The 25,994-nt window shown below is 33.7% G+C and overlaps 1 protein-coding gene across 3 annotated transcripts in view; it reads left to right on the top strand.

Annotated features, from left to right (window-relative positions):
* The first annotated feature begins 8,086 nt into the window (after positions 1-8,086).
* The window catches only part of LOC136028730 (uncharacterized), a 31,329-nt gene continuing 13,421 nt past the window's right edge, over positions 8,087-25,994 (top strand). For all 3 annotated transcript variants that reach the window (XM_065706631.1, XM_065706624.1, XM_065706604.1), the window contains exons 1-3: positions 8,087-8,220; positions 13,864-14,037; positions 20,650-20,935. In XM_065706631.1, coding sequence (XP_065562703.1) covers positions 13,890-14,037; positions 20,650-20,935 — 434 coding nt within the window. In that variant the 5' untranslated portion in view covers positions 8,087-8,220; positions 13,864-13,889. The remainder of the gene's footprint in view (positions 8,221-13,863; positions 14,038-20,649; positions 20,936-25,994) is intronic.

The raw sequence follows: 25,994 nt of genomic DNA, 5'->3' as shown, positions 1-25,994 counted from the left end.
TAGGCTAAAATTTAAAGTCGTTCTTGGGTGTTTCGTAATTGTGAACAGAAAATATATAACGTGCTCGTAGACACATTTCTAGTCAAGTATCTCCTATGAATTTCAGGAACAGTATCCTCCCTATGCAGACTAATGTCCCCTAAGACCATGTTACCTAGCTTTGGTTTCCTTCTCATTTCTGATCCTGATTTTCAAGAGCCTTGTTGTTCTCTGAAACAAAAGCTTGAAAGAAGAAAATTTGTAAAGGAAAAAAAAAATGTTAATGTTAACTCCAAACATTTTGATTCTGTTGCGGAATGGTACAGCTTTTTTAAGATTGAGTCACAAATTTACTTTGTAATAAAGGTGTTAGTGAACACGAAGAAAATTACAAGTCTGTAATAATTATTATTTTTCGTGTGTTCTTTACAATAGAATGCTGTTTTGAATATAAACTACGTTTATTTTTTGAAAAATGAAATTTGTAACTTTGAATGTCTAAAGCAAATTATTTTTTTGAAAATATTCTTCTCTGGATAAATTAGATAAAATACATTAAAAACGCTTTTAGAGGTGTATCAAACTGAAACATCTGAAACATAAAACACACCCTGAAACGTCTGCCGCTCTATGGCAAAGAACAGTGTTTTCAAATTATTTGTTTGTCGTTAAGTATAAAACTTTAGAGTTTAAGCCCATGCAATACTTTCGGTAAGATTTTTTAGTTTCACGATTTCCAGTTAGGAGGCAATAATGTCGCAAGTCTTTTGAGGCATTTCTTAGGGTCTTTTCTGGCATCTTCAGGGGTTTCCCGCTAGTTAGTATGCACATTAATACTTATGTCTTTTAACGAATGCATTTGTGAACGTCACTGGACATTTCAGAATTCTTATAACATTATCATTTTCTTTCATGCCTAGCAAGCTCTAAGAGAGGCTAAGTTATTGCATCTAAGTTAAAAAGTAAAAGATTATCACCTGTTATTTGCTTGTTAGGATTTTCTACAGGTTATGAATTTTCTATGTCTAGACCACCCCCACCCCTCCAGAGACAGTCATCTGATGTTTATGACCTGCCGAGACTCCCACCGGTTGTTTACAGGTTATGAATTTTGTATTACTAGACCCTCTACAGACTACCACCTATTGTTTACCGGTTTGTATTCCCTTTCAGTTCTATTTTAGAGACAAATCCCATAGAGTTTAACTTAGTGTTCAAGAGCTTACTGCGAGTGAATGTTCCAAATTACCTCTCATATACTATCACGAGTTGTCCACGCTAGGATCCACAGAGTAGCGTGAATATTGCTGGGTTATTGACACTAGCATATATTAACAATAAAGAGTGTTTGGTGAAGCGTTCGATTATAACCGATAAGTTCGATATTTTCAATAAGTTCAAGTATATATTCAAAATGATTTCGGCAGTGCTGTAAAAGCATTCTCAAGTCTGTTAATGCCTAATTTTTAAATTATATTTGTGTGGGGCTGGTAAAATGAACACACTTGGAAAAGTGCAATTCAAGTTTTTTCATTGCCATGCATTTTAATTATTGTCACTAATTATTAAATAGCGAATACTTGCTATATAAGCTATCTAATTTTTAAACTAATATTATCCGTAGAGTAAATTTTTACAATCGCCGCAATGCGTCACTCCAACCTGCAATCCTTACAGATTTAAGTGAGTAATTTTTGATAGTATGTGTATTAGGGTTGCTATACTTTTCTTTTAAGACTAATTTTCGTACCAACCCTGTGAACTCGTCATATTCACAACTTTAGCAAATTTGCTTTTTTTTCTGTTTTTAACTCTGATTTTTACGTTTAAACATTAAAACCGACGAAGCTTCACTTGGTTAGCCTGAAACACATTTTTCTAATTTTTTCAGAATTATATTTTATTTCGTGAATCTCTCCTGATCAACAACTTTCTTTTATTTTCTGTTGATAAAAACATTCAGACCTGAAGTAGAAATCTCAGATTTCTATTACTTAAGACTGTTTCATAAGAAGATGTAGCGTCTAATCTTATTCTCAGACAGCATTTATCAGAAAAAAATTTCATTGTACCCTAGGTAGAGTCCAAATACCCTACTCGAACCTTCAATCCTACCCTAATGACTTGCCTATTTTAAGGAACATTCTATGGAGGGTGATGCCTTTGGGTGAAATTTTCCCCATTACGTTATTTTAGTATCACAGTATAGTTTTTTTTTAGCCCACGATCTTACGAGAACAACTATAACAACCGATTAGGTGACACAAGTATTTTTATCATTTCAGGGTCTTCTAACCCTTTATAAACCAGAAACCGAGCTCTCCCTCCCATAATGGGTTGAGTCTTTTCGTCTTGGATCCTTTTTTCCTACTTCAAGATTTGAATTTACATATTTATGTGGCTATTTCATATATACCAATTTTGCTAATTTTTTTCATTTTATGTCTAATTGTCGCGTCTGATTTATGATTACTTACAAAGAATTATTAGAGTTTTGGGCACCCCGCAAGCGCATTATTTCTTTCACCCCAATCCTTCAATTCATAAATTTTACAATTTGAAATTTAAAATGTTTTTCAGAATTCTATTCTCCATTGCGAAAACCCTTCCAACGTTAAGTTGTTGTTTTTTTTTTCGTGTAACCTTAAACCCTCTTGAGCAAAAAAAAAGAGCAGAAGTAACGTCAAATAATCTTCCTGTCGAAAAACTACCACAAATCACCATCAATAAATATGAACTCAAAGCGAGCAGTAATTACAATAGATAACCGAGTCAGACTCAAAACGAACAAAAATTAACATGAATAAGGCTGACAACCCCTATGGCTTCTCAAGACCAGAAGATAATTTTTACTTTACTAAAAAAAAAAAATGGCAGGGGATTGTCAGCTTGATATACATATACTAAAATTTATTGCTTTGTTTATAATTTATTTATAAGTCAAAACTGTTTAATTTTCTTATAAGTCAAAAAAGTGAAAATATTAAAATGTATTTGTTTTTAGTAAAGTACGAATTATGTTCTCGTCTAGAGAAGGTATGGCTGTTGTCAGTCCTACTCATGTTATTTGTTTTTTGTGTTGAGTTTTAATCGTTTATTTATTGTAACTTACGTTCGTTTTGGGTACCATTTATTTATTGATGGTGATTTGTGTTGGTTTTAGAAAGATTATTCTAGGGGGATTATTTAACCTTATTTCTTCATATTTTTGGTTTAATGAAGCTCTTTAGAACTTGTTTTGTGGAAAAAGTTATTCACAATTTTTTTTTCGTTTTTTATTGAAATAGTCTTTTTCGAATTTTATTGTATGTCTTTACTGGATTTTCTATAAGAATCCATAGTTAGCCTTGCTCTTTGTATGTTGGAGAAATTTCTTCAGCAATGTTTAATCCTTACACAAATAGTATTGTTTATTTTATTTTTATACCTCCTCAAGTGGATCTGAAAAGTGAAACATAATACTATTCCCAATAAAATTTCTATGTTCTTTCCCAACTTGGATTCACTTACAGTCTTTTGATTTACTTAAATACGAGAACTGATATTTTAGCCTGTGTGTCCCTGGCATGTTTTTTTTCTTAATTTCCCCACTGCTATTGGGGTGCTGAAATATTTTAGAGGGCTTTTTAGTTTCTCCCACATACTTTCGACATCAGTATTTGTTTCTAATTCCGATTGCAAAGCTTCAAATCTATTTGAAAGTTCTAACTGGAACATTCGTGGTGCTTCCTTGTCCTTCAGTTTCTCAGCGCTGAAGGGTTTGTATGTTGTCAGTTTATTACTTTTCTGTGTTGCTCTTAACTTTAGATGGATCTTGGCAGCCATAAGGCAATGGTCTGATTGTATATCAGTGCCTCTATAGCTTCTCTCATGGCGTAGACTCTTCTTAATTAAACCGCTGTATAAGAAAGGTGATAACACTGAGTGTGGTACTTATCAAGGCATTAGCCTGCTCTCTGTAGGTAGCAAATTACTTAGTAATATGATTCTTTTTTACTGGGAGATACTGTAGACAAAGTTTAAGAAAAGATCATTGCAGTCTTAGAAAGGGTAGAAGATGTATTGAATAAATTTTCACTCTTAGGTTAATAATTGAGAAGTGCATAAGTTATGAAACACGTTTGATCCTCAGTTTTATGGACTATGAGCAAGCGTTCGATTCTATTGATAGAAGGGCTATAGTGAAGGGCTTATTCTTGTAGGGTTTACCTGACAAATACATTAAAGCAATAAGGTTTGTTCTCTAGGTTTGTTCAAGTTATGCAGGTTTGCACTCTATCCCCTTTTATGTAAATCATTTTGATAGATTTTGTCTTAAGAAGCACAGGAAAGGCAATGAGAGAATGCAGAATCAAATGGGGATGGCAAACTTTCCTGGACTTTCCTACTGATGGTTTAAACACCCTAGATGGAAGTGTGAGTAAAATGAATGAACTCTTAGAGGTGTTGCAAGTTTAGGCTGGTAGGATATACTTGAAACTTAATGTTAAGAAGACTAAGTCGCTAAGACTAGCAGGAGCGAACTTAGTGATAAATCTCGGTGGGGAGATGGAGTTAGGGGCGATAACACCAGTTAAAGAGAATAGATAAAGTTTTTAGAATATAAGGTACATTGTTTATTCAGACAAAACTGAAAACATGTACTTATAAAATAAAATCAAGCCACCTTTTTTTGTTGTAGGCTAGTTTATCCAAGACGTCTTCTGTGATGACTGCAACATCCCTGTGTATGGATAATAAGGCCAATCCATTAAGCCGTTCCTGACTTGAGGCAACATTGGCATAAGATTTCATGCACCTCAGGGTAGAAGAAGAATACTTGCGCGAGCCGTAGTGCCGGGAATCGTTGCACCAATCTTCACAATCAATGTAGAGTGGGAAGAATGTTCTTATCACATTCTTTTAAGCACGTTATGAAATATTTAGTACCACATTCCCTGAATGAATCCAATTTTACCTCCACAGAGCTAGCTCAGCTTGCAAGCTTCCTTTATATCTGTCTGCATCAAGGCACTAGAAATTAGTCAGATTATCGGATATATCTTTTGTTTTTTCTTCGTCGAGGGAAATACAATGCTGAGGAAATAGGTAATCCAGTGATTCCAGCAACTTTATATGATTAATGAATCTCTGACGAAGGTGCTGCAGAAAGTAGCCCATAAATAGGATAAATACAGAAAGTAGGTAATACGTTTCAGAATCCTCTTACGCTGTCCCGTAATTATCCTTATACATTTGTTTTAGAGCCCATTTTGGCACTCTAATTCTGATTTCACCATCTTGCCACAGTTCAGTTATTTTTGTAAAAAGAAGTGGATGAAATGTTGCTTCAGTCGTTTCTCTTGTATATCTAATGCCACTCTTAAAATCGTCAGCGTGTTTGAGGAAGTGTATGAGATCTATAGTTTCTGATTACAAAGATGTCAACAAATTTTGTGACAGATTAAAAACTTTATTGACAATAATTATCGCTGCAACAAAATTGCATCTCTCAACAACAGATAGAAAAGAATAAGCTTTGCTGGAAGATTCAGAATCTGAAACAGGACGTTCTTGAAGGTTCCTCATACCCTTACAGATAATAGTGAACATCTCTTTAAACAGTATGATTGCTTTCAAGTGCTCCACCCATCTAGACTCGCAAAATGTTTTCAATCTTTTTCTTTTTGTCTCTTTGATAGGATTACTTTCTTGAACAATTCGCCTGAAAATTGCAAAGTAATTAGGAGAAATTCTAAAAGAAATTAAGACTTTTTTTCAAAGTTCTTAGACAATTTCTTATAACAGGTAAGTTGTACAAATGACACAGGGCTAACTTATAAGAGTGACTTGTATAGTGAACATAGACTCTATGGGGAATATATTCACGGACTATAGCAGCACAACCTTTAAACTGGCCGCTCACAGATGAAGCTCCATCATAACCTTGCCTCCTTAAGTATTTTAATTTGATTTAAATTTAACCCAAGGTTTGTATCAACCAACTAAGGCCAGATATCAGCCAAGTGTTCGTTTTTGAAAAGTCTATACCTGTTGATTTACTTTTTGACATGACTCCTTTTTCACATTTAGCGGCAGCCTGCATTGTTCCCAACTGTATCTTCATCAAACAAAATTTGTTTGTGTTGAGATCATAACACATGACCTACTTGTTGTGCGTACATTACTTTATATTGATTTGGTCAAAACCCAAATCAAAATGGTTTGTTTTAAATTTCATTTTATAAAATAAACCAATTATTCATTCTTTATCCTCATTAAAATAAGACTTGCCGCGTGGAGTATCCTTTTGTGTTAGTCAAGATCTATAAGAATATCAGCACTAATGGACAAATTTTCCGAACTTTGGAGAGGGGATGTTTTCCATTTCCCCTCCCCCATGGGTTTACCCCTGAAGGCTAGGAATAAGTGAAGATCAAAAGGTGACGTTCGTTAGCGGAAAGATTGATCATGGGGACAGATTCACTAGCATTGGTAGTATTATTAGTAAAGACGGTGGGAGAAATAATATGTTAAAAGTCGAATAGCAGAGACTCTGGTTGTTTTTTAACAGTTAAGAGAAGTTTGGAAGAACAGGAAGATAAGTCTGCAAACCAAGTTCAGAATATTGGAAGCTACAATGATGACAGTGGCGGGGTTCTGGGCACCCGGCTGACTGACTGTATTTAAAAAAAGTAGGCTGCATGAAATGTGTACTAAATCCCATTTTTGAGGTCATGATGAGAGGAAGGTTGAAATGGCTAGGGTGCCTTCTGCGGATGAAGGATGGCAGATTGTTTAGATTGGCCAACTGTCTAGGTTTAAACGGAAAGCAGGTCGTTTGCAGTTAGGATGGAAGGATATCACGAATAAACGTTTAAAGTAAATGGGTACTTCTCGAAAGTTTGTAAAGAGAGTGGTTTTGAATATATTTTGATGGAGGAGCGTGCGGACCTGTGTTGACCTGAAGTGGCTCGGTGTTGCGGTGAGTTTTTAGCAGTAGTAGTAGTAGTGCTTTAATTTTGCTTTAAAATGTTTGTTAAAGTCAAACCAATCTTGGATATCTTAAAAAAAAGCGAGCTAAAATAATTATTTTTTCATTTAATTTGGTATTTTTCTCCAATCCTTTTAATGTCTCGACTGTTCTGTGGGAAAAAGGAATTGTTTTTTAAACACAATAGAGAAAAAAAAACATAAATAGAAAATAATTTATATTTTCTTTTAGTTATGTTTGTTAATTTTTCCTTACCATTAAGTTCATTTGATTGAATTATTATACTAATCTATTGACACATGTCTATTACAGTCATAAGTAGGCATTTAATCAATCTCTGTTGGTGGAACCCAAGAAAAACATTTCAGTCGAAAAGAGAGAAGTTCACACCAGAAAAATGATAACAAGCATATCGTAAACTGCAGTTTAAATAACCTTAAAGGAATCTGGGTATATTCTTATCACCATAAAAGTGAAGTCTCAAAGCATAGTATCAAATTTTTAAGTTGTCCACAAGGAAAAGTGTACCCTGCTCAACGAGACTGAGGTGAAGCAGAATGCTCAAGCGCTAGAACTTAATTTTTGAAAATACCATATTGAGAGACGGTGACTTCTCTTCTTTATGAGGGGAGTACTATAATAAATATAATCAACTATATTAAATGATTAAATAAAATTAAAATAATTTAAAAATACTAGTTTTGAAATCTGAAGAAGCAAGACACGTTGAGTAGATATTATTAGGATATAGCCTAAATTATCTTTGGTCCAAGACTCAGTTGAATATTCACCTAATTATAACTATCTTAGTTTAACTTTCACTATCTCGGGTCTACGATATTAGCAAGTTACGAGCTCTGGTATGTCAAAAGTGTGTAGTTAATTAGCACCAGTATACAGTATGCATCCGTCCAGTGCGCTAGCTTCTGAAAAGAGATTCCGCAGCTAAGATTGGTTCAAAGAGATTGGCCTTAAAAAGCCTTTTGATACAAAATAAAACCAATAATATTCCTTTGTGTTTTTATAATTAAAACCATTTCAAAGGTGATAATATTTTGACACTTTTTTAGTTTTAAAATAGCAACGACTGACGGCTCTTGCCAAAAAGTTATGCTTTCGCCTGAAATATTTGGCAACACTGCGATATGCAAATCTCAAAATTTGACGAAAGCAAATATGAATCTACACAATGTGTTAAACTAAAGGTTCCTAATCTTGGACCTGGTATATACTGCTTAGAAAGTGGAGACTGGGTTTCCTGAAATTGGGTGATTGCATTCTCAGATTAGTGTACTAGGCCTACTTTTTTCAACTTTACTTATGAGCTTGAGTTATGTTTTTAGGATTATTTTCATCAACAGTTGTCTTAAATTTCCAAAGAAAGCCAATTTTAAATCAAAACCCCACCCCTCCCTTTCGCTGATCTATATTAGATCAACAAGTCTCAGAACCCATCCTTTTCAGAAATAGGGTACATAAAATGTTGATAATTTGTTCTATGCCTTGGCTCTGAAGTTATTTTATTTTCAAATTTGAACTTTTTTCTTCATGTACTTTTTTTTCAAACTAGAAATTAGTAAAGCTTGAAAACAAGGATAGGCTATTAGTGGACTAGGCTTGTTCAGATATCTAAGAAACAAACTTACTTTTATATTCAGAATTGCATCCTGGATCTAAATTTAACATTAATTTTTGTAAAATTCTAGTTAATTGACTTCTTGCTATCTTGGACAGGGTTTAGGTTAGGAAAATGAAACTTTCAGGGATGGGTCTACAGGGTTAAGTATGTCCCAGGAAAGTATTTTAAAGTACCAACCTCCACTCCTTCTCCCTGTAGAGTGCCCTGAAATTTGCCTACATGACAGGTCTATACCTATTGAAATTTTGACAAAACAACATTTACCTTAATTTTCAGTTACTAGTTGCTTTTTCTCTGCCTTTAGTTCTGAAAATGCAATTACTGTTATTTGAGTAGAATTTTGAACCATATCAATGTTTTTTTTTTAAATTTAGGAAATGCATTTGCATAGGCCTAAGTTTAAAACCTTATAAAATGGAATTGAGCAAAGTTATGAAGCTGAAAACATTTTTTTTGTGCTTCAATTAAGCAGAAGATCTATTTTCAAGGTTTCACTTTTATAACACACATATTTTTAAAGGTCAGGGCCCTCTAGAGGGAGAAGGAGTGGAGGTAGTTGCTTCAAAATACCTTCCCAGAACATACTTTAGTCTGTAGATTCATCCCTGAAAATTTCATTTTCCTAACCTAAACCCTTTCTGAGATAGCAAGAAGTCAATTAACTAGAATTTTACCTTAATTTTAATTGGAAATGATTTTTACTCCCACCTATAGACTATAGGCCTAGTCTATATATGTAATTTCAGGGTAGGCCTATGTTTCAATTCAGGGTAGCCTGTATATTTGAACCTTAGAGGGGGGTAGTAGGGGTAAAGTTCATTTCTAATGCAAATCTATGTTGAATTTGGATTCAGGATGAAATTCTGACTATAGATGTAGGTTTGAATTTTAACTATCCCCCCCCCCCTAATATACAAATATATACCCTGAATTGGTGCATATAGGGGTGAGGGTAAAGTTGATTTCCAGTGCAACTGCATGTTAAATTTGGATTCAGGATACAATTCTGAATGTAGAGGTAAGTTTATTTTTTTGCTACCTGAATAGTTAAACATTACCCAAAAAAAGTCTAGGCTATTCAGATCTTAGAAAAAATTACTATTTTTAAAGAAGAATATCCCAGCTTCTGATTTAGACAGGAACATAACATTGGTCTCAAATTATTGCATTGTAAATAGCTTTAATATAATATGCAACACAGGTAGGACTACCTTTGGAGATTCATGATACATATGCATTTCATTTCAATTCCAATTTGACAACAAGTTAATAGTCTTATGTTCTTTCTTAATTTGCACTTTTTTTTATCACTAGTGTTACACCCTACATGTAATTATTGAGCCAGCCAATGCACATTTTGGGGCATCATGGGTGCACCAGAGTTATACAAGAAAATAGCTTTTCTCTATAGTACTTGGCACAGTTTCACCATGCTTGGCACACTTTTTCTATGCTTGGCATGCATTAAGTACTTGATTGCTCAAGTTGGCAACCCCTTGCACTTATTTGGGAATGAATTAAGGTGAATTCCTTTGTTTAGTCTGATGCTATTTTCCTATTTTAAACAATGCTCAATATCCTTCTCAGGAATTGATATTTTTTAGTGATAAATTCAATGTTTATACTCCCAAGCATGGCCAAAAATATGAATGAAGAGTTTTTTCCAAAAATACCATTGGTAACAAAAAAAAAAGAAGAAAAAATTGTCAAACCCACTATATTTTCTAAAAAGCACTATTTCAAGATCATAGACATAAATGAAAACATGAAATGGATATATTTTGAAACAGTTTTATTATATAAATCAAATGTTTGAACTGGATTTTTTTTTGTGTCATCTGATTTCTGCAAAAACTTGTTTTTTTTCAAAAACAACCTCTGTTGACACAACAAACTTTATTTTTGCCCAGATTACAACCTAAAAAGCTGATAATGCTCAGGAAGGGTTATGTATACACCAAAAACAAAAAGAACAACAGGGAATTTTTCAAGACAGTGGGAAACAAATTAGAATGAATCTTATTGACAGAATTGGGTGTTTGAACTGCAGCTTGATTTATCACAGTATACCAGAAAAAGCATTGCTAGCTTATCATATTCTGTGGGTCCAGATTGGCATGCAAAACTTGGAAGAATATGTTTGGGTTGAGCTCTTAGAAGGTGACACAAACTTATGGAATTAGGATTTCAGGGAACTGCATCTGCTCTAACATTCATAAGAAATCTTTTTATCATCAGATGGAAGGGAGACATATGGCAAAAAAAAGAGAGAAGTAGTGCTTTGCTTAAAGGGGATTTAGATTACAGCCCAATTTTTAATAAGCCAGATATTACTTTTGAGGAGATTAATGTTGACAAAAGGGCTTATGCAGCTGAAAAATTGAGCTTGGATGAGGCTGCACAGGATCAAGTTTACAAAGAGACAATAGGGTAAGTAACAAATGGATCTACAAAAGAACCTTTAGAATAACCATTACCCTATTTTCAGAATAGCCAACCAAAAAGGCAGTACCCATTGTCCAGAGACATTTGGAATGGTAAAGGCTATTCCCAGTCAAAAGCCATGGTAAAGGGGATGCAATTAGATCCTGTTACCTTGGAAGCACATGAAAAAAAGAGCTTAGGGTGCTTTCAATTTCTAGTATTTTGATTTCTAGTCATTTGAGTCCCCTCCAAAATTTACTTTCTATGTTAACCTTATTTTATTTTTACCTTCTAAGTTTATCTCATATGTCCCTGGGCACAAGTTACAACCTTTCCCTTGGGCTCTGGGGGGGGGGGGGTTGTTAACCCTGAAGTTTTTTTTATCTGATTGTTGGACTATTTCAAACAAAATGGCTATCTCAAAATTTTGATTAAATGCATTTGGGTAAAAGAGGGTATGTGTGAGGGGGAGGGGATAGACACCATTATTCCAAATTTAACTGTTAAACAGTAATTAGAACTTTGAATTTCTAATCGAATGATCAACATCTGAAGCTTATATGACCACTCCTGCATGTAAACCTAATATGCTGGTTATATAACTTACCATTCTTGTCCCTGGGCTCTGAGGGGCTGTGTCAACCCTACAATTTTTGTTATTTTATCGTTAAACTGTTTTGAACAAAATGGCTATCTAAAAGTTTTGATCAGATGTATTTTGGTAAAATGGGCCTTGCAGTGGTGGGGGGCCTAGTTACCCTCTGATCCCTTTTGACTGAAAAACAACTCTAGAAATTCTGATTTAAAATTGAATGATCTCTAAAGTTTATACTACCATCCCTTCCATAAAAACTGTATATACCTCAGGGGGCAAAACTAACAGCACTTGTCCTAAGGGGCTGTGTTATCCTTAGAGTTTTTTTTATATGATTTTTAGTCTATTTTGAACAAAATGGCTATATAAAATATTTGATCAGACACATTTGGGGAAAAAAGGGTTGGTAGGGAGGGGGGATGGTTGCCATTAGGTCATTAGGTTTTGACTCTTAAAAAGGGAACTAGAACTTTGAATTTCTAATTATTTGAGTCTCCTATGAAGTTTGTATGACTGTCTCTTCCATAAAAACTTATATGCCACCAGGACACAAGTTACAGCCCTTACTTCCCCCAATTTCTGTGTATGTGGGGGGGGGGTATTTTGATCCCAAAATTTTGTTATATGATTGTTGGACTATTCTAAAGAGAATGCTTATCTCAAATTGATTGGGTGTGTTTAATGAAAAGAGGCTGTGTGGGGGGGGGGAAGGTAGGTGCCCTCCAATCGCTTTTTACTCTAAAAACTGCAACTGGAACTTTCAATTTTTAATCACATGAGCTACTTCAGAAGTTTATACAATCAACTCTTACATAAAAACCTTATATGCCCCCAGGTCATAACTTAAACACTTGCCACTGGGCTCTGGGGGTTATGTTACCCTGGAGTTTTAGTTCTCAATGATTGATATATTGTTAATCTATTTTTAAAATCTGTATTAATACTGCAAATTTTGTATATCAAAATAATTGTGGGTAAGAGGCTGAGTATGTGATGCTTGAAAGGATGTTACTTTCTGGGAAATTAATTACGTCAAAATTATAAGTTTTTATTATATATCTTAAGAACTAATTTATTGCTATCAGAAATATTAATATCTAAATCTAAAAAGTGGTCTTTTTGACCTCTACCATGATTAGGTTCCAGAATTAACTTGGACCAGTAAAAGTTTTTTAAATCTTAATAAATTCCACACAGTTTATAACCAAAAGGTCATCCAAGTATTTTTAAGTACATGAAAGAGAATATTTTACCTTATTTGGGTTATCCTTATTTATCATGTGCTTATAATATAAGTGGGCTTGAAAAAAGTCTGCTATAAATGGACTGGCATTATCATCCACAGGAATTCCTATAATTTGCTTATACAGATTACCATTAAATCTTATGAATGTATGAAATAGAATAAATTCCATTGTATCAAATATCATTTCCAAGCTAATACATCTGGAACTAATAGTACTGTTAAAGAAAACTGTCCATTTGACTTTTTCGTTTTAAGTAACTACTTTAAAAAAAACTCCATATTTAATAAAAGGAAAGATTTCTTAATAAAAGTTTTAAATTATCAAATATTAAATTAAGTAACAGACTAGTATACAGTGCCGTAAAATCAAAGAAATCCACCCTTTTAGCTGAAACTGTTGCAAAATAGTCAATCACCTGTAACAATTTATTGGCACTCCAGTATGGACTAAAATGAGGAAGTTTCTTAATTTCAAAACAGTAGGATTTAAATTTATTTCTAGTTTCCCCTAAAATTAAAGACAAGACAGTAGCAATAATTCTGATTGGACATCTAGCTCCCCCTGCAATAAAACATGGTTTTGGGGTTTTCTATGGAATTCTGATCCAATATAAGAAAGTGAACTTTTTGTCATTGTCATTAATCATTTTATTAAATTTTGAAAAAAGTATTTCCTCAATATTTTTAATTAAACTATTATTATCTAAATGAACCTTCTCATAAGCATTTGTTATAAGTAACTCCTTTGATAAAACATCACAATCTAAAACATCACGAGTCTTTGACTAATAATTGCAAATTGTTATTAGGTTTATCAACAGGTATAATCACAAACTCAATCGGTAGATTAGCAATTACTTGCTTTATATTAGTATTATAAAATATTGAATGCTTGTTAAGGGTACGTGGATTAGTACAAATACTAGAAGTCAGATACTTCTTGCTCTGGTTTTGTAATTTACCCAGAACTATGCTTTCCTTGTGATTAATTTTTTCTTTTATTTCAGGCACTTTTAAGGCATTCATATCTAATATGACATCCACAAATGTGTTTCATTTTGTATTGGATCATACCTCCAAGCTGCTCACAGATAGTGACTGTGACTTTATTCGTAACTATGTTGATATAGATTTCGCCACAAATGAAGGAAATATTCATTCTAACTACACTCTCACAAAAGGTAAAGTAACCATTTCAGTTATTATATGAATTATATATATATATATATATATATATATATATATATATATATATATATATATATATATATATATATATATATATATATATATATATATATATATATATATATATATATATATATATATATATATATATATATATATATATATATATATATATATATATATATATCACCGCAGCACCTAGCTGACTGAGGCCAACACAGCTACGTGCACAGCAACACAGCAACATAATCTATTCAAGGCCTCCCTCTTTACACCCTCCCAGGAAGTTCCTATTTCCTTTAAATCTTTATTTATGACACCCTCCCAACCCAGACAAGAACGACCTGCTTTCCGTGTAGCCCCAGACGGTTGGCCAAAAAGGACAATATTTGGCAATATTTCATCCTTCATCCGCAGAACGTGGCCTAGCCATCTCAACCTTTCTTTTATTATAGCCCTAGAAAGCGTGATTGAACCATATTTTTCGTACAACCTACTGTTTAAAATATGGTCAGTCAGCCGTGTACCCAGAACAATCCGTAGGCAATTTCTGTGGAAACATCTAGTATATTCTCGTCTGATTTTTGGAGCACCCATGCTTTAGAGCCATATTTGACCACTGTCATCACTGTAGCTTCCAACATCTTAGTTTGCTGACTCATCTTCCTATTCTTCCAAACTTTTTTTTTAACTGTGAAAAAAAAAACTTGAGCCTTGGCTATTCTACTTTTAACATCTTCACTGCTCCCACCGTCTTTACTAATAATAATACCAAGGTAGGTAAAACTGCCAACCTCATCTATCTTTTCGTTACCTAGCGTCACCTTTTCATGTTCACTTATTCCTAGCCATAGTGACTTAGTCTTCTTAACATTAATTTTCAATCCTATTCTAGCACCCAGAACTCGCAAAACCTCTAAAAATTCATTCATTTTGCTCACACTTTCATCTAATATGCTTAAATCATCAGCATAATCTAAATCCAGTAGCGTTTTTCCTCCCCATAATATTCTGTGTGCTACTCCTTCCTTTCATTTGAAAAAATGTTTTCATGTTTATTTTTCATTGTTTACTTATAGTAATGCTAGAAAATCCTGCACCCTTTTCATTGAATCTTTCTTCCCCATGACAGATTCCTCCAAGGAAAGATCCTGCAACATAGCCCCCTCCCCTCAGCCCCACCCCCAAACAAAATAAAATCCCCCTGAAAACGTCTGTACACTTCCCAATAACCATTACTATATGTAAACACTGGTCAAAGTTTGTAACTTGCAGTCCCTCCCCCAGGAGTTGTGGGGGAGTAAGTCATCCCTAAAGACATAGTTATTATGGTTTTCGACTATGCTGAACAAAATGGCTATCTCAAAATTTTGATTCGTTGACTTTGGGAAAAAAATGAGCGTTGGAGGGGGCCTAGATGCCCTCCAATTTTTTGGTCACTTAAAAAGGGCACTAGAACTTTTCATTTCCGTTAGAATGAGCCCTCTTGGGACATTCTAGGACCACTTGGTCGATACGATGACCCCTGGAAAAGAAACAAACAAACAAACGAACAAATAAACACGCACCCATGATTTGTCTTCTGGCAAAAAATGCAAAATTCCACATTTTTGTAGATAGGAGCTTGAAACTTCTACAGCAGGGTTCTCTGATCCGCTGAATCTGATGGTGTCATTTTCGTTAAGATTCTACGACTTTTAGGGGTATTTCCCCCTATTTTCTCAAATAAGACAAATTTTCTCAGGCTCGTAACTTTTGATGGGTAAGACTAAACTTGATGAAACATATATATATATATATAAAATCAGCATTAAATTGCGATTCTTTTGATGTAGCTATTGATATCAAAATTCAATTTTTTATAGTTTTGGTTACTATTGAGCCGGGTTGCTCCTTACTACAGTTCGTTACCACGAACTGTTTGATTTCTCTCGAACATTCCCTGTGTCCCGGTCGTCATTTATATATCCTCCTGTGCCCCCAGCGTCCCCGTCGTAATTGTGTCCCTGTGTCCCGGTCGTCATTTATATTCCCTGTGTCCTGGTCGTTATTTGTGTCCTGGTGTCCCAGTCTGTAATTTCTCTTTGAGTGTCCCGGTCGTCATTTGTGTCCCGGTGTCCCGGTCTCTAATTTCATCAGTTGACAAACATTACGTCAGTCGACAAACAACTTCATGACGACATACAGCTCAATCCTTATAATGACGTCAGTCGACAAACACGACGTCATTCGACACACAAACATGACGTCAGTACACAGACACACACAAACAACTTATATATATATATATATATATATATATATATATATATATATATATATATATATATATATATATAGTTGTCTGTCTGTGGATCTGTGGATCAGGTGACGTCATGTTTCTGTGTCGGCTGACGTCATGAAATTAGTTGTCGTCATTTTTGCTTTGACGGTGACGTCATTCAAGTTATATAAGACATATGTTCACGTAGAAATCTATTAATGTTTAAGTTTACAATGACTGATGAAGATGCTCAAAGAGTCTATGCCAAAAAACTTGCTGCTGATAGTTCCTTGGCACGCTTTCTTTTCTGACTTTCTCTACCAGCAGCAAGTTTTTTGGCATAGACTCTTTGAGCATCTTCATCAGTCATTGTAAACTTAAACATTAATAGATTTCTACGTGAACATATGTCTTATATAACTTGAATGACGTCACCGTCAAAGCAAAAATGACGGCAACTAATTTCATGACTTAATTTCAGAACTTAATTTCTGTGTTGACTGACGTCATGAAATTAGTTGTCGTCATTTTTGTTATGACGATGCTTAGTATATTGTAAAACACATTAATTTGGTTAATAATATACCATTTAAAACACCAAAATGAACATGCTGGAGTAGTCACTCGGTGAGAGAGGGTGTCAGAACAGAGAATGAAGGTCCCAGGTTCAAATCCTGGTTAGGCTAAAAAAGGTAAAAATCTAAAAACTAAAAAAAAAAACTGAAAAAACCAAAAAAGGCAAAAACTACAAAAAAAACTAAAAACTAATGAAAAAAAATTAAGAATAAAAATTAAAAAAAATAAAAAAGATAAAAACTAAAAAAAAAGTAAAAAGAAAAAACGAAAAAAAAACTAAAAAAGCTGAAAAAAAAAGGTAAAAACGCCCGGGACACTCAAAGAGAAATCAGAGACTGGGACACCGGGACACAAATGACGACCGGGACACAGGGAATATAAATGACGACCGGGACACAGGGACATAACTACAAAGGGGACGCCGGGGTGCACAGGGGGATATATAAATGACGATGGCGACTCAGGGAATGGTCGATTAGCAATCACCATCAACAAAGCTCAAGGGCAATCATTAGAATCATGAGGTATAGATCTGAATACGGATTGTTTTCCCATTGACCATTATATGTTGCATGTTCAAGAGTCGGTAAACCTGACAATCTATTTATATGCACAGACAATGGGACAGCAAAGAATGTTGTATATTCGCAAGTTTTACGTAGTTAAAAACATATATATATATATATATATATATATATATATATATATATATATATATATATATATATATATATATATATATATCTATATTCACAGGTGGGACATAGACACAACTACAATGGCGCGTAACTAATATGGCGCGTAACGACTTACGCGCGCGGGGGGGCTTGGGGGGGGCGCGAAGCGCCCCCACCAACTAGGTGTTGGGGTGGCGCGAAGCGCCACTCCAACAGCTAGTATATATATATATATATATATATGTATAAAATTGTGTATATAAAAGTGCATTTGTATATATGTTTTTTTGATTTATTTATCATTGGTATAAAAAAGAAACTGGTAAAGTACAATCAAATGCAACAAAAGTTTTCCTTTTCTCTGTCTAAAAAAAAATCCAAAAAATCCAGCTATGTAACAAAAAAAAATCAAAAATAAATGTATATAAAAGTGTATATAAAAGTGCATTTGTATATGTTTTTTTAATTTATTTATCTTTGGTATAAAAAAGAAACTGGTAAAGTACAATCAAATGCAACAAAAGCTTTCCTTTTCTCTGTCTAAAAAAAAAAATCAAAAAATCCAGCTATGTAACAAAAAAAAAAAAAAAAAAAAAAAAATCAAAGATAAATACAAAACAAATACGGTCCACGAAAACAATTCTTGAACAAAACAATTATAATTTGAAAATAGAAATGAATTCAGTAGTGACTGATGTAAACTGCCTGCAAGGTCTGATACTTTTATTTTAACATCAGAGCAATAAAAGGGAAAAATAGGGTCCCGGTGCTTGTGTTACGGTTGTTAAGTTAAAACGATAAAATACAATCGAATGTAATATGGGACTGATGATCCCATATGTTTCAATGTAAAAGTATGGTAAAGATAAAAAAAAATTAATGGTCTGCATAAATTTAAATACAGTTTACGAGTTTTTTTTACAATATACAATATTCGGATTTTGTTCTTCGACCTGTTTTTTTTCCAATCTCCTTTTCCTTTTTTTTTTTATCGAAATTGTTCAGTTTAACAATTTGTTACTTTGCTTTTCTTTTGTTATTTTACTCGATATCTCGTAAACTGGTTAGGTTTTTGATGCTGAAAAAAAAAATAGTAAAGAAAGAACTTTAAAAGAATACATGTTACCAACTAAGGAGCCCTTCTGAAACAATTCAAGTGACAAAAATATGTGAGGTTAAACTATCTGATTTGTCTCTGTTGGAGAGCTTCAGCTGGATACATATGGTAGAGTTTTTTTCATATTTTGATGGGGAAATAGGTAGATAAGATAAAAATTTTGGAAAAGTTGCTTAATGATATTTTACCCTTTAGGAGGTTTGTAATTTTGTTCAATTTTAAGGTTTGAGGTTAATTTTAGTGTTCATCTTAATTTCTTATCACTGTAATTTTCGTTTATTCATTCACATTCATTTCTGTTATAGTTGAGTTTTGCTTGATTAATGATTCTAATTTGTGGTCAACTTGAACTTGATTTGTATTTCAGTTTTTTTTTGTATATAAAAAAATACACGAACATTTAGACCAATTCTTTTTAATAACAATCATTCATTTTATGCTAATTTCCGTTCTTTTAATCGTTTAGGTTTGTTATTCCTGTTCTATTGAATGTTCCATTTATTGGTTCTTAGTCATTTTCCTCCATTGTAAGTTCAACTTAATTTATTTTCTTCTCGTTCTAGAAATTTATATATTCATTTATGGGATTGTTCATCGTGAGATTGTTCCAAATTTTCGTTTGACTTTCTTCATTATGCAACCCATGTAGCTCAACAACCTCCAGAGCTAGTCTTTTCAATTTTTCATTAATCTCTTTATGCTTAAGTTATCGGTCCATATCTTACATCATGGTAGTCCCTTAAATTCCTTTGATTCGAATCATTTTTTTTTCTTTTGTTTGCTTTAATGTCTCCTTGAATCTGGTTTTGTACCCTGAAAGCTCCCAGCCGGTTGGACAAAAATTATGTTTTGTAGCCCTTTTGGCAAAGTTGTATTTTGAAGTTTTGTTGACCAAGAATGCATGATTTGTAAGTTTTGAGTCAATTAGGTGTCAAAAGTACATTCTTTGCGCTTAAGCCCTTTGGTATAAAAAATACTTGTACTCCGAGATCCCCTTGGTCCAGAGTAAATGCTTTGCAAGTATCTAGGCTACCGGAAGTTTTCTTCAATCATTGCAGTTATTCTAAGCCCCAGAATGCCTTTTGGTCTGGGTCAGGTTGCCAGGCTGGGGTTTGCGCCCATAAAAATATTCCAATATTCCATTCATGATATGGGTTGATCGAATGTTTTTAAAGTTAAGTAATTCTTTTGTCTTGGCTGATCTGAAATATCCAATTATCGTAACTCCTTTTAGCCTGAGCCTGTCGAAAATATCTTAAGTCCAATGATTCCTTTTTGTATGGGATGATTTAATGTTTTTTAAGTTCGATAGCTCTTTTTGGCCTCGATGGATCAAAGATTTTTCCATATTTGGTCATGCATTTTGATCTGGATTGATCGAAACTGTTACAAGTCTGGTATTTTCTTTTGGTCTGTGCTAATCAAAAGTATTCCAAGTTATCGGATTCACCGGTCTTGCGTCAACAAGATTCTGCTGATACCAGAACTTTCAGTTTCCAATCGAGCTTTCAGTTGCCCATTCCCAAATTCTCCGATTATCCACTCTGCATGTGTCAATGCTGCTGTATTGACTTGGAATATCCTTTCTTCTCAAGGTGTCAAGCTCGAACTAACATTGAAACCCTAAAGAGGAATTTAATAACACGGTTTGTTTCGTTTTTGATCTTTAATAAATTAGTAGGACTTGGGCTGCATTGAAATTTCCCAAAACCATTTTCAATTCGTGGCTAATTTTTTTTGCTTCATTTGCCTGTTGGAATACTTTGAAAAAGAGTCGTAAACAAACCAGGTTGAATGTTCTCCAAGTAAAGTAGGATATTTAGAATTTCTTATGAAATTCTTCTTTAGGCTTCGAGTAGAATTTTTGTTGCAGCTGTTTTTGCTTGTTTTCTTTCTATTACTAGGATTCTATCTGTTATAGTCAAATAATGGTGCTCCTTTCATGTTGACTTTCTTTTTATTTTTGTTCCAGGAACATACAAGAATTGTGTTTTCAGTTCCAAATGGCTGCTTTGTGCTTTATGTTCTTCTACTTCGTCATTCTGTCTCATTGTTGGACAAAAGAAACTACTTAGTTTATCAGTTTTGGCAGCAGGAACTTTTCTGATTCTAAATGAATATCGGCGACAAAGAAAAAAACAAATGATTTTAAATGACCTGAAAGAGCTATTCCTTTTGTGGCGGAGTTTTTCTGAGCAGGTGCGAAAAATACTGCAGTTCTTGAAAGAACTAGAACTTGTTGGAAAGGGTTTTATGTTGTAAGTATTGTGCTATGTCGAATAGTAAAAAATACGACTGTTTATTTCGAGAACATTACTTCTTTTTATTTCTTCTTTCGTCCATCGGAAGGCAACATTTTGTTGAAGATGTCTTTTCGTTTCAACAACATCTAGTTAGATCTTGTGTGAAAATTAATTAAAAAAAAAAAACAGTTTGTCGTACGGGAGCAACGAGCCGATCGGAAATTTAAAACGAAAAAACAATTATTGCTTCGCAGATTATGCAAGATGTATCTATCAAACCAGCCCAAAGAAAATAACTCATGAAATTTTACAATATCTGTAGAATTCCGAAAACTAGCGCCTTTACTGAAAACACAAAACCAACCCACAAAAACATATGCTGTTCTGTTAGGAGCAGAAAATTTGCATAAATAACTTGCAGAAATTAAAAGACTAATTTACAAGGCTCTTAATAGTCTTTCACTGGACTGTAATATCAACATTTTTTAGTATGTAATTGCAATTTCTTGAAAAACTCAAGCAATAAAGTTTTCAGGAAAATGCTGGCTTTTAAAATTTAACATATATTAAATATAAAAATATTTAAATATCATGAGTCAGTTTATTTAAACTAGTTTTGTACAAATATCTTACCTAATTGGCGAAGTAATAATTTTGTTCGTTTCAAGTTTCCACTTCACTCTCAGCTTCCGTAATGAAAGTTGTGTTTGTTTAAAGTTAATTTTAAAAGTTCGTTTTGTTTTATTTTTTACATGCACAATTAACCCTGCAAATGCTTATGTTTCACGTAGGCGATGAAACTAAAGAAATGAATGGGATTTTGTTAAAACAGGACATTTAATAGAGGTTTTAATCCTTATCTCCCTATGATACCTAACCGTAGAAACTGTATTACCCTTATTATGCTTCCCAGCCTTTCCACTATAGAACTGGCTTGAAAAAATGCTATCTTCAGTACCATTGACACTTTACGATGGAGTTATTATGATGAATTTATAAGAAGCACGCAGAGAGAGGCAATAGCTTGTAAATGAGTCATTAATCATTTTTCAGTGATATTGTAGTAACCTGTGGGTCTTAGCGGGAAATTTGAATTTGAAATAAATAATGAGATTAATGCTAACCATGGAATAACACAATTATTCTTGTTTTCAAGATGGGCAGCCTCTAGTTGAGGTTCTTAGACCATGACGCTTCGACTGGCTATTTTGTAAATCGACATTATGGTCCTGGAATATACTAGTTTATGATGTGAAGGATTCTCCTAATCTTCCTCCTTTTAATTCCTGGGTAAAGAAATTCATTTTATCACAGGAGTAGTTTTGGCAGGGTTGCCACCGCTTTTTTTCACCTTCCTGGTGGGTTTTCTGGTGATTTTCTTTAATCTGGAGATTTTGTTCTTTAATTTGGTGATTTTTGGGGATATTTATTTAATTTGGGGATTTTCTGCAAAAGTGGTTGACATTCCATGTATGATTGGTTTTCACTGTCTTACTGAGGTGAAATAATCAGTGACTTTCATATTTTATGTCTTGTTTTTATTCATTATTACTAAAGAATTGCGTTATTTTGGGCTTCTCTGTATCCTTTTGGCTTGGTAATCGGCTTCCCTTTGGTTACAAATTTGAATTTTGAATCGCATGTCCCATGTATGCTAGAAACGGATTGAGCCTCGCAAACGGTAACAAAAAATCAATTTCGCAGGTAAAGAAAGCACAGTCCCACATGAACATAGATTCAGCAGACTAGGCTACGTTTTTTTCAAGGGACTAAACAGTCTCAGGGAAAGGGAAGAAAAGATAGTAGGTTTTGAACGCAATATATATTTTGTTTTTGGTGTCTTGAACACACTAAACAGAGAAATTGTCATGATTTTATTTTGTTTCTTTAGGCTCTTGTCAAACCTACTTGTCTGACACTATGACACACACAAAAATGTCCGTGCATAGTTCACCTTACCAGGACTGAGACTAGGCTTAGACTAACTGGGTTTCTGATTGAAGTTAGCTCAAAAATTAATCTTCAGCATTAAAGCAAATGGACTCTTGAGGGAGAAGTTTAAAAGCGAAATTTTTGTCTGATTTTCTTATGTACAGAATGTTAAAATGGGACTAGCCTCACTAGAAATGCTTCATAGTTGATGCTAAATAAAATTTAAGTCTGATTCCTGTTTTGGTCTATTTTGTACTATGTATTAGATTTAAATCATCCACATTCTCGTGCTTCCTGGATTTTGGGCAGAACTAATTTTAGTATTGGTGTTTTGTTTTATTATTCCTACAGTTAGCAGGTAATCTTGAGACAAAGAGAGGAAATATGCTTTATTTCTTTCTTTCAAGCCCTTTTTCACTGTTGTTTGTGGCCAGTTATATTGTATTACTATTCTATACTGTGCTCATTTTATTTTGATTGTTTGTCTGGTAACTTTTTATTTTGATTGTTTGTCTGATAGCTTTTTATTTAAGGTAACTAATAATCAAATAAAACACCAGCAATATTAATGGAACTGCCTTGTTATACCTCCAAAAGAGAAAGGAAATATGTGAAGTTAATTTTGCACAATAATTGCAATATTTACTGTTTCATTTCAGTAATAACCTTTCATAAAATTTTAAAGTGTTGGCCCTGATTCCACAACTTGAGGTAACTTGCTTGATTAAGATGAGAATGTACTGTTTTTGCTCCCATCGCCTAGTATCTAATGAAAAGAACTTTTTTTTGTACATATATAGCCTACAAAGATGTTTACCAGCTATTGGGTTCAAAAATCAAAATGTAGCTATTAACAATGGCTGAGCTGCAAGCTATTTCATAAAACAAAAAGCCATTCAAAAAAAGAGAAAAGATCAAAGTTAATTTAAAAATTGCTAGTCTTACTTTTTTTTTATAGTTAATTTTCTTATATACATTAGTCATAATTAATTCTGTCAACAAGAAATATCCTATCTTAGCTATACTATTTTGATGTCACAGATTTTGGTGGTTACGTTTCTAATATACAAGTAATTTGAAATAGATTGAGAAAAAAGAATTTAGACCTTTTTAACTTTAAAAATTTGACCTTTGTTCAAATTTTAGGCCATTTTAACTTTGGTAAGAGATAAGCTATCTCAGTTTTACTTCTCTCATAGTGGCGAAATTGGTGGCTTAGGTTTTAAAATCGGCAACTACTTTGATTTCAGTAATGCTCTTAACATTTTGTCTTCTATCATCTAATTATGGTTGTTTTTAAAACACAAGATTTGCTACATTAAAAAATACCAAATGTATAAATGGCTTCGATATAGCCCTGAATCTTGAGGGCGCTATGATATAAACGTTCTAGTTTTTTTTTGGTTTTGTTCTCAGGCTATATCTGTTTGGTTTTGTTCAAGGATAATCTGTTTTGTAAGTGAAAGGATTTTTAAAAACCAAATTGCTTACTTGACCATTGGAGCAGATTGAATCTTGAGATTGGTCTCTTATACCTATTTAGCAGACATTGGAAACTAAAATCAGTAGCCTAGGCTTTCAAAAACGAGCAAAATTAGGCGGGGGGTGTAAAGTCAAACAATTTACATGGCTGCCGAATAAATGTTTTGATGTATTAAAACAGACAAATTAAACTTATTGGCAATAAATTATTAGCAGTACACTGGTTCTTGATCTTTGACATGTGACATCTATACCTTGACTTCATCGTTAATTTTGCAGTCTTTTTGTCCATTTCCCTGTCTAGGTTATAAGGCTACTGTTCAAATCTTGGTCATGATCTTGTAGTCTCTTGTCATGAAATCTTGTCAGCATCATTGTTATGCTGTCATGGATCAAGAAAGAAAAGTAAAAGTATGGTTTAATTTGCTCATTGTAAAGCCTTAGCCTATCCACTTCGAGTAGCAAAAGCTACTCAAATCTCTCATCCCCAAGATAAACTTTTTTATGCTGAACTATGTCTTGCAGTATGCGTATTGCAGCAAGAATTTAATGCAGTAAGTTTCTGTACATGGATCATACTTGAGAGGACCGTAGCCATGTTAATCCTCTACTTCGGAATATTTTGCTAGAACTGGTATAAACTGGACAAACAAAAATTATGTAGTCCTAGAAAGTTCCAACTTTTCTTTTTATGTCCAAGATATTGGCCATTGTTAAGTAAAATATAACTGTTAGGTCAAACGTGCACCTATTGTAAGACATTCTATGATAATGCTGATGTTGGGCACTTATTTTTTTTCGGTTCTGTTGATATTGCTGTTAAACATTTACTATTTAAGCATTCAGTAATGTGCAAGTATTACTCTTTTCTGATGTTTTGTGTTGCTTCTTTTTCTTGTTGTTTTATACTGTGCTTATTCTTTGTGTGACCTACAGTGGGAACAACCCATCAGAAATTGACTATTGCCTGTGACCTGTTGCGTGATGACACGATGGTGAATAACTCTCTTTTTCCAGAATAAGTGTCCAACTATTTGCAATGACGAAAACACCAGCTAAAAGAACCCTGCTCAATTTTTTTGCAAAGAAACTAAAATAGACCGTTGAGGACGAAAAAGAGAAGGAAAGTGATGCTGATAATGATAATATGATAGACATACACAGTGATAAGAATGTTTACAACAGTAATTTTCAAGTAAGCAATAGTGAGTTTGAATCTTGTGATAGTGACATAAGTGAACACCTGTCTTAGTCTTGTGACAGCTTTCTTCTCTAAAATGAAAGAAAGAGACAAAAATTAGGAGTTCTAAAGAGCAAAGAACACAGGAAGATCGGAAGCAAATGTCTACCAAGAAGAACTATGCGCACAATTTTTAATAAAAAGTGACTTTTAGTTTCCAAGGTAAAAAACTGAAGGGTTTATTTTATACTTTCGGCGGTTGATGGTAGACAATATTCCAGCAGCCAATGTTTTGTTGAAGGGCTTAACGAACCCTGTGGTGAAATTAGTTGATTTATTTCTTGGATATATCTTGCCCCTAGTGAACAAGCTCAATGTTTTGTTCCAGAGTACTTCAGTTAGGGTTCATTTGCTGCTTACCAAGGTAGAAAGATGCTTGAGAGAGATAATGGATTCCTTTGTAATAAAGAGTGCATACAA

Source organism: Artemia franciscana, chromosome 1, assembly GCF_032884065.1.
Source record: "Artemia franciscana chromosome 1, ASM3288406v1, whole genome shotgun sequence".
NCBI classification, from domain to species: Eukaryota; Metazoa; Arthropoda; class Branchiopoda; order Anostraca; family Artemiidae; genus Artemia; species Artemia franciscana.
This window is presented reverse-complemented; position numbering and strand designations above follow the sequence as displayed.